Source organism: Pagrus pagrus (assembly GCF_965226575.1).
Source record: "Pagrus pagrus genome assembly, chromosome: 5".
Taxonomy (NCBI): Eukaryota; Metazoa; Chordata; class Actinopteri; order Spariformes; family Sparidae; genus Pagrus; species Pagrus pagrus.
In genome coordinates this window covers 2,076,713-2,090,227 of record NC_140189.1, presented here as the reverse complement: position 1 = coordinate 2,090,227, position 13,515 = coordinate 2,076,713, and the positions used below count along the sequence as shown (strand labels likewise).

Sequence of the window (13,515 nt, the reverse complement as noted above, 5' to 3'; positions counted from 1 at the left end):
AAGTTGAAAAATTGTGTGCTGTCATAGTACTAGTTTTTCTGTACATCTAAAGAGCTTACCTGTTCTCTGACTACATTACAATAAAACATTTGAAATTGAATAATAATCAACCATTTCTGGTTGATATCCTGCAAAGGATGTACAGAATTGCAGACAACCCCATTTCTAAAACTCCATTAAATGTCAATCCTTCAGCTTTTATTGCCTATAAGACTGTAAACGGACAGACAGACAGACAGTTAACAAGTATTGCACACAACTTCTGAATACTTCTGTGAAGATGATGAGTGTACCCTCTCTCTTAATCCTAATAAGCCCTTTAAACTCCAGAGTTTTGACAGCTGTTCTCTGATTCTGATAGACAACCAAGTAAGCGATGCAAAGTTTAATTTTCAAGCCAGCATTGACCGCTACAATGACATGCTAATATAATTGTACATCCCTAGACATTGTGTATTGTAATCATGCGTATGATGTTCCTTCCCTGCTGCTGGTGCAAAAGTGTTTACATTGTTTGTCCCAGACTTTTCTGTTGTATATGTTTTAGCAGGCCAGGACAGTCTGGAAAAGCAGGCAAGGCACTACAAAACACTCAGCAACATGTATAAGAAATCCAACCCAAAACCCAACCAAAGCAATGTTGCTCAAATTTTGGACCTCGAGTTTCTGGCCAGACGGACCTTTATTGATTCAGATGCAATAAGGGAAGAAGACAGACCCACAAAGGTCTTTGAGGTATATCCATTGTATGACAGACTATATAGGGATCTTGGGTGGCAGTAATCGCTTCAGGGTGGCGGGTCAGGACACCGTTGTAATGTTCAGGTGAGTGCATTAATAAGAGGCAGAGTCCTTTAATCCAGTTAAAGCTGTTTATCGGTGTTTTGTGTGAGAGTGTGTGGTTGCTGCAATACAAGCACAACAATACAGACTGATTAGAAAATAAAGTACAACTTAAACATAAAAATACACTGAGCTAGATGTATATCTTTAACCAGATAACAACTGAAATACAGCTCCAGATTAGTTATGAACTTAAAGTCAGCATTAATCAATTAAACCTGAATGAGCATTAGTCTATAGGCTTCCCACATAGCAAAACTGGTCTGGCCCAGTGATGGGCCACACAACCCACTCGCACTTGGCCCACATACAGCAATGAATTACAGTCCTTTAGTGATCCACATCTGGCATCCAAAATGTGGGCCATATAAGGCCCATAACTCAGCCAAACTGTACAACCAGAGCTAGCCCTATTCTGGCCCTATGTTGGACCAAACAATTTTCAGAAGTGGTTCCTGATATCAGCCTTAATTAAACCTTAACTCAGCCACTTAATTTATGTGCCATATTTGATCCAGATTTCAAAAAAAGCTTCATCAAGTACAAGTACAAATGTTTATTTATTTCATGTCAACACACGCAGTATACATGCACACCTGCACATTTTTTAACATTGAGCCCATGAACCAGGACTCTGCACCTTTATGAGCACCATCAGTGCATGAACCAGGACTCTGCACATTTAAATAGTCAGTCCATGAACCAGGACTCTGCACATTTATAAACCAGGACTCCACACATTTATAAATACATTTATAAACCAGTCCATGAACCAGGATTCTACACATTTATGAGTACCGTCAGTGCATGAACCAGGACTCTGCACATTTAAAAACTGTTAGTGCATGAACCAGGACTCTGCACATTCTGCAGAGACTCCTCTCCATTCTGCAACCATCTCTATCTGGAGCCAGATGTAACCATCTTTTAATGGTTGAGTCGATTTCCTGATCCGTGGCCCCAGATGTTAGGCGGCTACGCCTTTACATCATCACATTAAACCCTTCTCTACTTTGGCCTTCAAAGTTCTCCTTTGAATATTTGCTACTGCCACCAAGATAAAGACTGGACGCCATCAAACCGGGAGAAATGGCAGGTACAGTCTTAACAGCGGAGAAAAGGAAATACAGTCTGAGTGAAGCGCTGGAGTGATGGGCCCGTACTTGGGCTACGCTGCAACGAGTAGGGCCCACGCCCTGTGCTCACCGTGGCAGCCCTCCTACTTGTGGCATAGCTCTTGAGGCTCCTGTTCCCAGTGACATCTGGGTATGGCCCCAACACTCCAGCAGCTCACTCAGACTGTGTTTCCTTTCCTTCAATGGTAAGTGTGTATCTGCCATATCTCCCGGCTTGACGGCGTCCAGTCACTGTTTTATGCAAGGCCACAGTGCCAAACACTGTGGCCTTGCATAAAGTGTTGAGTGTTTTTTTTGTTTTGTTTTTTTGTTTTTTTCTGTTCGATTTCTTTGTTTGTTTCTTTGTGTGTATTACTGTCTATCTGTTGTTTTTGTTCTCAGTAGTGTTTTCATGTCCCTTGTGTCATTGTATATTTAAATGGCTTTTAACATCTTGCCAGAGGACTACAGTTGGAAATTAGCCTCTGGCTAACACTGGCACTTTTACGGTTACGTTTATTGATGTGCACTGTCCTCTTTAAATAAAGGTAATAAAAAAAAAAAAACACAATTTTACCTGCTCTCTGACATTGGCTGGGGAAAACACACCAAAACATCAAAATACAGGCAGAGGGGGGAGCTCTACAGACACAGTCGCCACCACACATGAGTAGAAGCCCATAGTTGATGATTAAACAGGATTTCTTTTGTACAAGTCAATATTTTTTTATTTTAGGAAAATCCTATCAGACTCTTTAATTAAACATAGGTATGACACTACAGGTATCAAGGCCAACTTACCAATAACAACATTTCTTATCTGTAAGCGCTGGAAACCAATTTTTCCATTTATTCCTCTCATGTTTATAGTTCTTGCCAGGGAGTTTGTGATCATCGCATGCATGATCCTCCACACACACTCGCGAATGTCCACTCCACCTTTGAGAGCCAGTGTGTTTACCTGAAATCATATCATCCCATATTTATTAACTTTTTCTTCTTTTTTTCAGAGAAATAAATAAAAACACTGGAAAAGTTGTTAAACAAAGTTTTAAGGTAAGAAAGTGCATTTATGGAAGCCGTGTCAGTTCGATGAAATGTGGTCAACATACCAATTGTTTCTGAAGGTCGGGGCTACTCTGTAGTTGTTCCTCCAGGCTCTGGAGAGAACCAACATCTGGCAGTGGCAGCAAATTTCGATCAAGGCCCATCTCAGCCTCATCGGTGGCTTTCATGCCCTGTAGGGTCTTAATGATGATTCTCATTTGCTCCATGATCATTTCTTGCTTCGTTAAAATATTACACAAGAGGGCTGTGGATAAAATGAGGAAGAAAGACAGATTAGACATAGTATAAAATCCATGTTCAATCTAATGCAATCTACTGAAGTATATAGTACACAAGATAATAGTGTCACCATTCTTACAGATGACCTGATAATCTATTTATCTAATCTTAGCAGAGAGCATGTGTGAATACTCACAAGTTTGCAAGCTGGATGTCTGCTGTGTCTCACTGCTGGTGCGCCTTGTTGCACGGATCTCACTGCTGGTGTGCCTGGGTGTATGTGTCTCACTGCTGGTGTGCCTTGGAGCATGGATCTCACTTCTGGTGCGCCTGGGTGAATGTGTCTCACTGCTGGTGCGGCTGTGTGGATGGATCACAGGCTCAGGACTGCTGTGGCTGCTTGCATAGAGGTCAGAACTGCTGCTTGGATGGAGGTCACGAGTGCTGTGGCTGCTTCGATGGAGGTCACGAGTGCTGCGGCTGCTTGGATGGAGGTCACGAGTGCCAGCGGGGTGGATATGCCCAGGGATCATTGGAGCATTGGGCAATGAATCCAGTCAATCTTAGTACTATCCGTTGTAACAAAATAGATCATGATTTAAATAGGGATTGATGCTTCTTACCCTTTTCTTGACTTTGTCATGTTCCTGATGCCTTTCATCTCATCATTCTCATCGTCGTTGTCATCGTCATCATCATCATCATCATCTTCCTCTCCAGGGAATAAAATGTTCTTGCATCTAACAACAATTGAATAATTCATTAAAAATCATAAAAAAATTGCCTACATCCTTCTTCTTTTGAATGAAATTGGAGAGTCCCCTCCATCACTTCCAAGGTCAGTGTGATCGACAGCTTGAGGGAGTTTAAGCCTAGCTACATTGTAGTCATCTGGAAAAAAAGGAAAAGAAAGAAAAAACAGAGATATTTTAAGTAATACACAACATGACATTAGCTCAAACTAAAAGGTGGAGTTGACAAAAATTGAACTTACGTGAAGTGAAGATAATTCTGGCCTTATGGGGCTTCCATCCATCTCCAGGACATTCTTGGGATTTTACAGCTTTTGCCACATCAGTTTAATTTGGCACATGCATTTTTTATCCAAACTGAAGGCACAACTTCAGCCTCATTTGTGTTGTCAAATACAACAATATGATACATCTAAGAAAAAGCAATGAGAACATTAATATACTCCTGAGCCAACTATATTACAAAAGTAACAGGGTTATTAGTTACAATGCATGAGTGGAACAACAACAAATTTGTTTTGGAATGGTAATCTCGCATACTTTTGCAGATTCTTTCCAAATATGAAACACTTCACACTGCTGGAGAGGTTAGAAACCACATAAATTCCCAACTCTTTTGAGTCAACTGGATATGTAAAGAAGTATTCCACCTGTTTATATTAATTTCCTACAATGTATACTGTTCCTTTATCCTCAACAATGTTTTGGACTAAAATCAACTTGTTATCAATTCTGATACAAGAATCTCTCTCCTTGGCTTTCACAACTATTCCATCAAAAGCAAGCACTTTAAACTGGCAAACCCGTCGTGAGAAGCACTCTGGCATTGGCCCATCCATATGCTCTTTATTCAGGTTTTGAGTTTGTTTAAAATCAGGACTGTAGTCACTATTTTCCATCTCGGATGGTACGTATCACCTGAGTCAGAGGACTGCATAGCCCCCGAACCAGTTTCTTTAATTTTCCGAGGAAGTTTTCATATGAAAATAAGATCTAAATTTCCATGGATTTTGACATCTTCACTGAGATGCACCAGAACATGAATATTATAAACCCAAAACTCTTCACCATAAAGCTGGCCAAAATGTTCAAAAAATGAAACCAAAAGAGCATTAGCAAGGTCGTTCATCTCCAAACAATACTTTGGACTCGCCAAAATGTACACACCTACAGACAAAAGTATGAAGTTATCATAGATCTGAGGCTTTAGCACAACCCTTAGCACAACCGGACCAGTGTATAACAAGAACTGTCGGAATTCTGTGGCTTTCCACCTACATCGTTCAGCCAGTGTCCGTGGCCTTCGAGCAAACTCACTGGGGATGTAACTTCTCAGTGAAAGAAGTCTATCTGAAACCATGGAAGCAAGACTAGATGAAATACGACAGCGCAGGAGGCCAGTGGTGCTGATCCACAAATCTAACAGACGCTTCATTACACCCAGACAAACCAGATGCATATAATCATATGGGAAGCAAGCAACCATATCAATGCCTACTTCTGCAAGAGGTGAGTGATGGACATGGTGTTCTTCATCCACTGCTTGTCTAAAAGTGTCATCAGTTCTGGGCCTCGCATTGACCTCAGGAAATGTCATTCGATTGGATTTGCGGACACCCTTTTGGTGACACTCGCAGCCATGGTATGCATTGTGGGACTTCACACCTCTTATAAAGGCTCTGGCTGGGGAATCACACACAACAGACACAACATTAACAAAGAAGGTTTTCTGCTTGTACAGAAACCCACTTTTCATTGTTTTCACCTCCTGTACCAAATCATGAAGATACTCAGCCAATGAATTTGGCTTAGAAGTACCACAAAACAGTCCAATCAAAATTGTTTTTTTTGTGTATCCTTGTAACATACCAAGGATTGGCCAGAACTGAATACTAGTACTCTTGCAGAGGGGTAAACCATCAAAATTCAACTGCAGTTTAAAGGCATGTCTGTCTGGCACAGTAGACCACACTTTATCTAGAATTTTCTCAATGGAATTTAAAATTCCATGATAATGAATGATAAACCTGAAACAGACAAAGAATAGTCCAAATCACTGAATTATCCAATGTAAGGCAAGGCAAGGCAAAGCAATTTTATTTGTATAGCCCACTTTTACAATGATGGCAGACTGGTTCATGAAGACAATTTTTAGTTTGAATTGAGAATTAATTATGAATAACATGACACATTTTTTTCTTAGCTGTCAAAACATCATACATTTTTTATTTCTACACGGGCATCTTCTCTACTTTAACGTGGCTAGTCTGCTTTTTTCCACTCTTTACATGGCTGCGCAGACCTCAAATGGTTAAAAACTACATAGAACTGTGTAAACACAATTTGCTTGAAAATTATTTATATAAATTAGGGCTGTCAAAGTTAACGCGATAATAATGCGTTAACACGAATTCCTCTTAACGGCCTTAATTTTTTTGATGAGCGATTAATGCACGCACGCACGTCCGCATGTTGCAGCCTGTTGAGCTCTCAGGGCCACCGTAGTTTCCACTTTCATCATGACTGGTAACAGCATAAATGTTTTCTGCAACATGCAGCCGTACGTTTGTGCGTGCGTTAATCGCGCATCAAAAAAATTAACGCTGTTAAGAGGAATTTGCGTTAACACATTATTATCGCGTTAACTTTGACAGCCCTAATATAAATACTTCATTGAAACAGAGGCAATGCAACACACTACAGCAACCTTGTAAAAGTTTTCACATTGACATAAATCAGTGTGAATCTAGGATCATGCTGCTAAAATCACCCAGTTCATCCATTCAATAAGTTTACATGGCCTGAGCTTTCAAAGACTGCATAACCAACTGCATTATCACTAAACTTATATGCACAGTAAAACAGGCATGCAAAGACGGCCTCTGTACAGCACCGCTGTCCAGCTGCTCTCTCAGGCCGGCCTTGAAAGTCGTCAGATCATGTCTGTGACTGGACACATGAGAGCAGCTAGGGACGGCGCTCTGATCCGCCCTGGCAACATATAGCAACATAAGCAAGACAGCTGGACTTTCAACGCGTTACACCAACCACAGCACGCTGTCCAGCTCCTCTCTCAGGCTGGCCTTGAAAGTGAAAGTGAAAGTTAAAACTTTACAGAAAAATCCTTGTCGCTGCTGAATCATTGTGGGTGATTATTTATTATTTATTTCACTCGTAAGGCCATGTAATAAGCGGGATAATGTATAGTTACATTACATTATCCCTTACTTACATCAGGCTGAGTTCAACAAATCAATTTATGCTACTGCGATTGAAGTAGTTAAATACAGTAATCATCATAGTGTAGTGGCAGGAAAGACCATTTACCAAATAACGTGTTACTTAAACATTTTTCATTGTGCTGTGCTCTAAAAATAAACTAACAAACTAGTGTAGAGTCCTGTATAAGGAATGTTCATCTTAAATTTTCCCCCTAAATTTAGGCTCTCGGGAAAATTGCATCTTATCAGGTAATCGTTAATCGATCGATAAGGTCCATCAACTAACGATTAATGAATTAATCGATAATTTGCATCCCTAGTCGGTTGGTCTTGGTTAAGTACCACCTTGAAAAAAAAAAAAACAATGTTTTGTTGCTTAAGCTTATGTATTCAGTCATTATTCAATGGTATACTAAAACCCATATGAAAAAAATTGCTTCTCACTGTTCTCAGGTCAAATATTTATATGCGATTAAAAATGCGATTAATTTCGATTAATTAATTACAAAGCCTCTAATTAATTAGATTAATTTTTTTAATCGAGTCCCGGCCCTAATATGTATATATATATATATATATATATATATATATATATATATATATATGATATAAAGAATAAGAATATTTTATTTATTTATTTTTTATCAAATCTGGAAAGTTAAACAACAATTCACTCAAAAATATCTCAAACTTCATTTTAAGGGTGGTATGAGTCCAGCCTCACATTATGTGGCCCAGAGTTCTAATTTGATATGGGCCGAATACTACACTCAACAACTGGCCCACATCTTGTCTGCCAGAGTCAAGACAGTGCTACCTTTGCCACACCTGGGTCATGTTCAGTTCATATGCCTTATGTCTGTGCCGACTAGGACTGGGTATCAATCAAAAAATGTCGATACCGGTACCAATACCGATACCTTCACTTCGATACCGGTTCCTGAACGATACTTTTTTCGATACCAATTTTATAATATTAATTCTAACACAAAGAATACTACATAACACATTAAAGTACAAACCTTGAGTTTTATTTTTCAGCTGTTTTTCAACAGATTTACAGTGTTTGATTTGATTTTTTTCATTGCAGGCAACACAAAACATTTCTTTTCAGCTTCTGGCCCCTGCAGTATTTGCAAAACAATGATTTTGGTGTTCACTGCCTGATAACTGAACAGGTCCATCACTCAACAAAATATAGAGAAATGTCCCACAAAGCAACGTCACATGACCATACAACTGTAAGTTAGTAACTGGTCGTGTCTTTGGAAACTTATATGAGGAAAAGCCTCTGTCCTCCTGTCTGACCGTCCGACTCTTCGTCACATTTCTGGCCGAAAAACAGCGTCTGTCCCCGTCAAAAAACTTAAACTCACCAACTGTATGTCAACCCTCCCGACCGCGGCATCGGCTTTCTGTGTGAATTATACTGGTTCATCTTTTACGCCGGAGCTGCTCGGCTCTGTGTGAACAACCAATGGCAGAGAATTGGCAAACCGCCACTGCGGCGATAATGCGGCGTCTGTGTGAAAAAGGCTGGTAACTTGTGGTTGTGATGGTAGCTTGTGACCTTTGTTCACACACTGCATGCCGAAATCATTTTCCCGGTTCGCACATTTTTAAGGGGCAAATGCGAGTGAAATACTCGCAGTATAGAGCCCTGCACAGGCGGACTTAATTGCTGAGAGGAGGATGGTCGGTCCGCTTGTCTTGCAGTCAAACACTTCCTGCATGCCGCAATCACGTGCAACGTCACAGCCAATCATCGGCAGCATTATCAGATCTTGATCCCGTGTTAACCTCTGGGAACCGAAACTTGGCACCGAAAGACAAGGCATATTTTGATACTCGGTACTACAGAAGCATTTCGGTCGGTGCCATAAAAGAACCGAAGTTTGGTACCCAGCTCTAGTGCCGACTGAATGCCACCTGTGCCAGCTTCATGCCAAATCTGGGCCAAATGTCAATGCTATGTGGGTTAGATACAACATAAGAGGGACATACACTGTCACTGATCAATTAGCATTCAGTGTGCAATGTATGAACAACAGAAATCAGCAATACAGCAGCATAAACCTCTGAGGCTATTGCTAGTTAGCGGCTGGCTCCATGTCACTCATTAGCGGCTAATTGTTCATCACATTATACAAACCGATGGCAAAACTACTGCTAAGTCATCAAAATAGACTCATGGATAAACACGAACATCAACAGAGTGTAACACAACAGGAAAAACACAGAAACTTACAAATTAAGCGACGCACACACTAACGATCGTTGAGCCGATCTGTGTCTCTGCACCGATATACATGTCCGTGGTGCGTTCAAGGACCCAGAGACTGTTGGAATTTTCATGTACATTTTGTACATCCATGCTTCAAAGACCCTAGAAATGTAAGTTAATTAACTCGCCCCACTGGAACTCTTGCATGCTTGTTTCTGTGCATGATGTGTTGTATCAAGCCTACGCAGTGGTAGAGTAACTGTAAGCGCAATTTTGTAGGCAATGGATGAGTTGCGCCGCATCCTGGGTGGTGGCAACAGCAAATACATAGAGGTAACAAAAGGAAGATGGGAAGACTTCTGTGCTAAAGTGCAGTTCTATGGCGTGTGAAAGAAGGCCTTGAAACCCCCTTTCCCCATGAGTCTGCGCGTAGGTAAATTGCTGTTTCATATATCAAATCCATTGTAATCTGTCAGTCCCATCCTGACGGCCCATGAAGGCCGATGATTTCAGTCATTTGCGTCACAACAGGAAGACATGAGATACTTGCAGGGCAGTGGTATTCTTGGAGCAGAATTGGGAAATACTGATTTATTTTAAGGGGGCCTAATGTTGCCTTTTTTTTGTCCCATAGTGGATTTCAACATCGCCCTTCTGAAAGCACTTCCGTCACTTTTCCCCTCACCAACTCCACCACCAAAGCGGCTCAGGAATGCCAGTGAGGCACTGCTTCATATCCTTAAGGTGAGAATTGCTGTCCTATCAATGTAGCCACTGTAATGTGTCCATACACTTCTGCCTTACTATTTTATTGAAATCTTCTGATCCACATTGAATTGTTTTTTCCCTGTCATTTAATTCTAGCCAAGGGACGACCCATCGCTGTACTTGGAGAAGCGGCCTCTCTCAGGCCCGGTGTTACTCTTGGATGAAACGGCCTGCATCCTCGCTGTGGGAAACGTACCTGTGAGCAACTTGACAAGGGAGGATTTGTTTGACGGAATGTTAACCTTAATGGCATACTTCTACACTTTGCACCTGACATATCCAAAATGTGTTCTCTCAGTCATTCAAACAGAGGTACTAGGCGATATCATTCTTGATCGAGATGTCACAAATCAAGCGTAGCGTTAGTTCTGGCAGGCCACGACGTCAAGCTCTAAATCAGCATCAACAGCGTAGCTGTCAACACGGAGCAGATCAGCTGATGGCTCAGCTGACTGTGCCCGCTTCCTATTGGGAAATTGCATTCAGAGCGCGCTATTTAAACTGCTCTAGCCCGACCTCACTTGCTGCTTCCTCTGCTGGCTTTTTTGCAAACAAGCTCCCGTATGAAGGAAAGATCGCCGTTCGTGCTCGTACTCACCCTGCTGCTCCTGATGTCGTCGCCCTCCGTCCATGATGAGGACCCGTGGCAAAGTGACGGTATCTTGGAGCCTTAGCAAAACTCTGAAACAGAGGAAGCCATCTACGACGATGAGAGGGCTCCTTCTCTCCGTCGAAGCTCTCGCCTGGCAGGCAAAGGTAACGCCACAGATGCTCCACTGATCCATGACTGGTCGATTCCAAAGCTGTTGGAGTTTCTGTTTGCCAACGATGTTACCGCTCCGGTCGGAGCGTCACACCAGGAACTGTTCGCTTTATTTCTAAATTGCGCTGGGTTTCAACCTCCGCCCCTTGATCAGCTTCCTGTCTCCGCTCCTCGGAACAACCTTCTCCCTCGGAAAGCCACGGCAAAAGGCAAACACAGCTCCCGGAACTCAGCAGTCGCTCCGACTCCAGCCGCTGCCTCGCCGGCCAAAAGAGCTAGAGCCCCGACTTCGGCAGTCGCCTCTGCGGCTCCGGCAAACGACGCCATCATGGCAGCGCTGTCTTCCATTCAGAGGTCCCTTTCCAGCATGAACTCCAGGATCCAGACCTTAGAGGCCGCAACCGCTTCATCTTCCAGCTCTTCTCTCCAGGCTGCCGTGTTTACATCCCGGGAACCGGCTGCTTCCTCCTCGACATGGGCCGATGGCGTCATTCCTGGGAAGTGCAGTCCCAATCTCCACCGGTGTCCCATTCTACCCTCCTGCTGCTGCCATCTCCTGGAATCTGAGAAGCCAGATCCTCGCAGGTAATGACATCAATCTAGTCAAAATCCTGCTGTGCTCAGATGTCAGTGATAAGCGTGTGGTAGATTGTGGTGATGTGTCTGTGATGTTAAAAGATAGTGATCCTAGACTTTCAAAGACTCTGACATTAGCAGAATTCATTGTTGCTTATGGCGTATACAGAGATGTAATCTGCGAAGTCTATCCATCCCGTCGAGCCGAACTGGACACTTATCTTTCCATCATTGCCGATCTTGCCATGTCATACGGTGGAACTCTGTTCTACGAATACCACAAATCATTCTCTGCCAGGGCTGCTATGTTCATTCAGAGGTTCAACCAAAGGCTGGACTCGTCCGTGGTTGACCTGGCTCTAATCAGCAGGCACTGCACTGGCCGCCAAGCTCTTTCTTGCTCCATTTGTAGTTCCTTCTCTCACTCTTCCAATATGTGTCCCAAAGCTGTGGCTATAGTCCATGCGCCGGCAGGCCCAAAGACCGATGAGAATAATAATCTTTTTGGACTCCAATGTGCCATAATTTCAATGAGAATGTGTGCAAATATGTCAACTGTAAATATATTCATGCTTGCAGCTATTGCAGGGACAGGCATCCAAAGTCAGTGTGCCCCAGACGGACCCGCCTTCTGAGCAAGAGAAAATAAAACCTTCAACCCGAGTCAACGTGGCTGAGCTGGGGAAGGCTTTAGGAAGCATTTAAACCGCTGCTTCGTCAATTATTTGGTAACTGGTTCATGGCTGGCCTGATGTGGTTGCCTAAAGTGTCTCATACATGTAATAATCTGCAGTCTGCTTTGAAAGAGCCTGAAATAATAGTCAGGAAAGGTTTCATGATCAGACCTCTGGATAAATCACCTTTTCACGTATCGCGCATCAACCCTATAGGTGTTGCTACCTGGAAATATTCCGGCAAAAGCGTCTCATCATCGATTTATCCGCTCCTCATCAGGGGGGAATCCAAAGTGTTAACAGTCTCATTCTGCTACAGCCTTTTTCTCTGTATTATGCTCAATCGACGATGCCATTAAGCTCATCAAACAAGTAGGTAGAGGTGCTTGGGTATCAAAGGCCGACATCACAGACGTGTTTAAGTTATGCCTTTACACCCCTCTCAATGGCATCTGTTTGGTGTTAAATGGAGAGAGAAAATTTATTTTTGCAGTTAGGCTCACCTTCGGGCGTCGCAGCAGTCCAATCTTTGACAGGTCGTCAGAAGCTCTTTGCTGGATCCCGTTAAATAATTGTAAGCTGCCATTTGTGCTTCACCTGTTAGACGATTTCTGCTCGTAGAATACCCTCATGCCAAGCAGATCATGCTATCACCACACTTAAAGATACTTTTTAAAAATCTAGGAGTCCCCTTATCCGAGGAAAAACTTCAGGTCCGTTCCAAGCATTGAATTTCTGGGTATTAAATTAGACAGTATTCTCATGCAAGCTTCCCTGCCTCTCGAGAAATTAAATCGCATCAGGGAGATAATAAGGAACAGCTTTCAAAACCATCTCAAAAGAGATCCGCTCTCCTTGCTAGGTCATCTCAATTTGCCATGCGCGTGATTCCTCAGGGCCGCTCATTCATATCCAGGCTTCTTGACCTCTCAAAAACAGTTGAAATCTACATGACACAGTAACTTTGATGAAGGGCGCAGATCAGAGCTCAGGTCTGGTTTTTGCTGCTTGGAAAAAAAAAAAAAAAAGGAACAGCATTTCTTTTTCTATAATGATAATACCGAATCATATTTGGCATTAGATTATTCATTGACGCAGCTCCTTCCGTGAGTTTTGGGGGATTCTTTAATAACCAGTGGTTTGCTGATGCGTGGGCAAAAGATTGTCATCTCTACCAGCAGTGCTTCTTCTTCTGCCCTAATGGAAATATTCTCAATCGTAGTAGCTTGTCTTCTCTGGGGGAAACACTGGTCTGGTTTTGTGACAATGAAGCAGCTGTTCACATTATCAAC

At 42.4% G+C, this 13,515-nt stretch overlaps 1 protein-coding gene across 1 annotated transcript; it reads right to left on the bottom strand.

Moving 5' to 3' along the window:
- Positions 1 to 2,297: 2,297 nt before the first annotated feature.
- Positions 2,298 to 4,308, bottom strand: LOC311257079 (uncharacterized protein). Its single transcript, XM_084352525.1, has 6 exons — positions 4,240 to 4,308; positions 4,034 to 4,136; positions 3,869 to 3,985; positions 3,442 to 3,725; positions 3,071 to 3,270; positions 2,298 to 2,919 (listed from the first exon to the last, which is right to left on the bottom strand). The coding sequence occupies exons 3-6, from the start codon at positions 3,904 to 3,906 to the stop codon at positions 2,686 to 2,688; spliced, it is 756 nt and encodes a 251-aa protein (XP_084208651.1). The 5' UTR covers positions 3,907 to 3,985; positions 4,034 to 4,136; positions 4,240 to 4,308; the 3' UTR covers positions 2,298 to 2,685.
- Between the last annotated feature and the right edge of the window lie 9,207 nt (positions 4,309 to 13,515).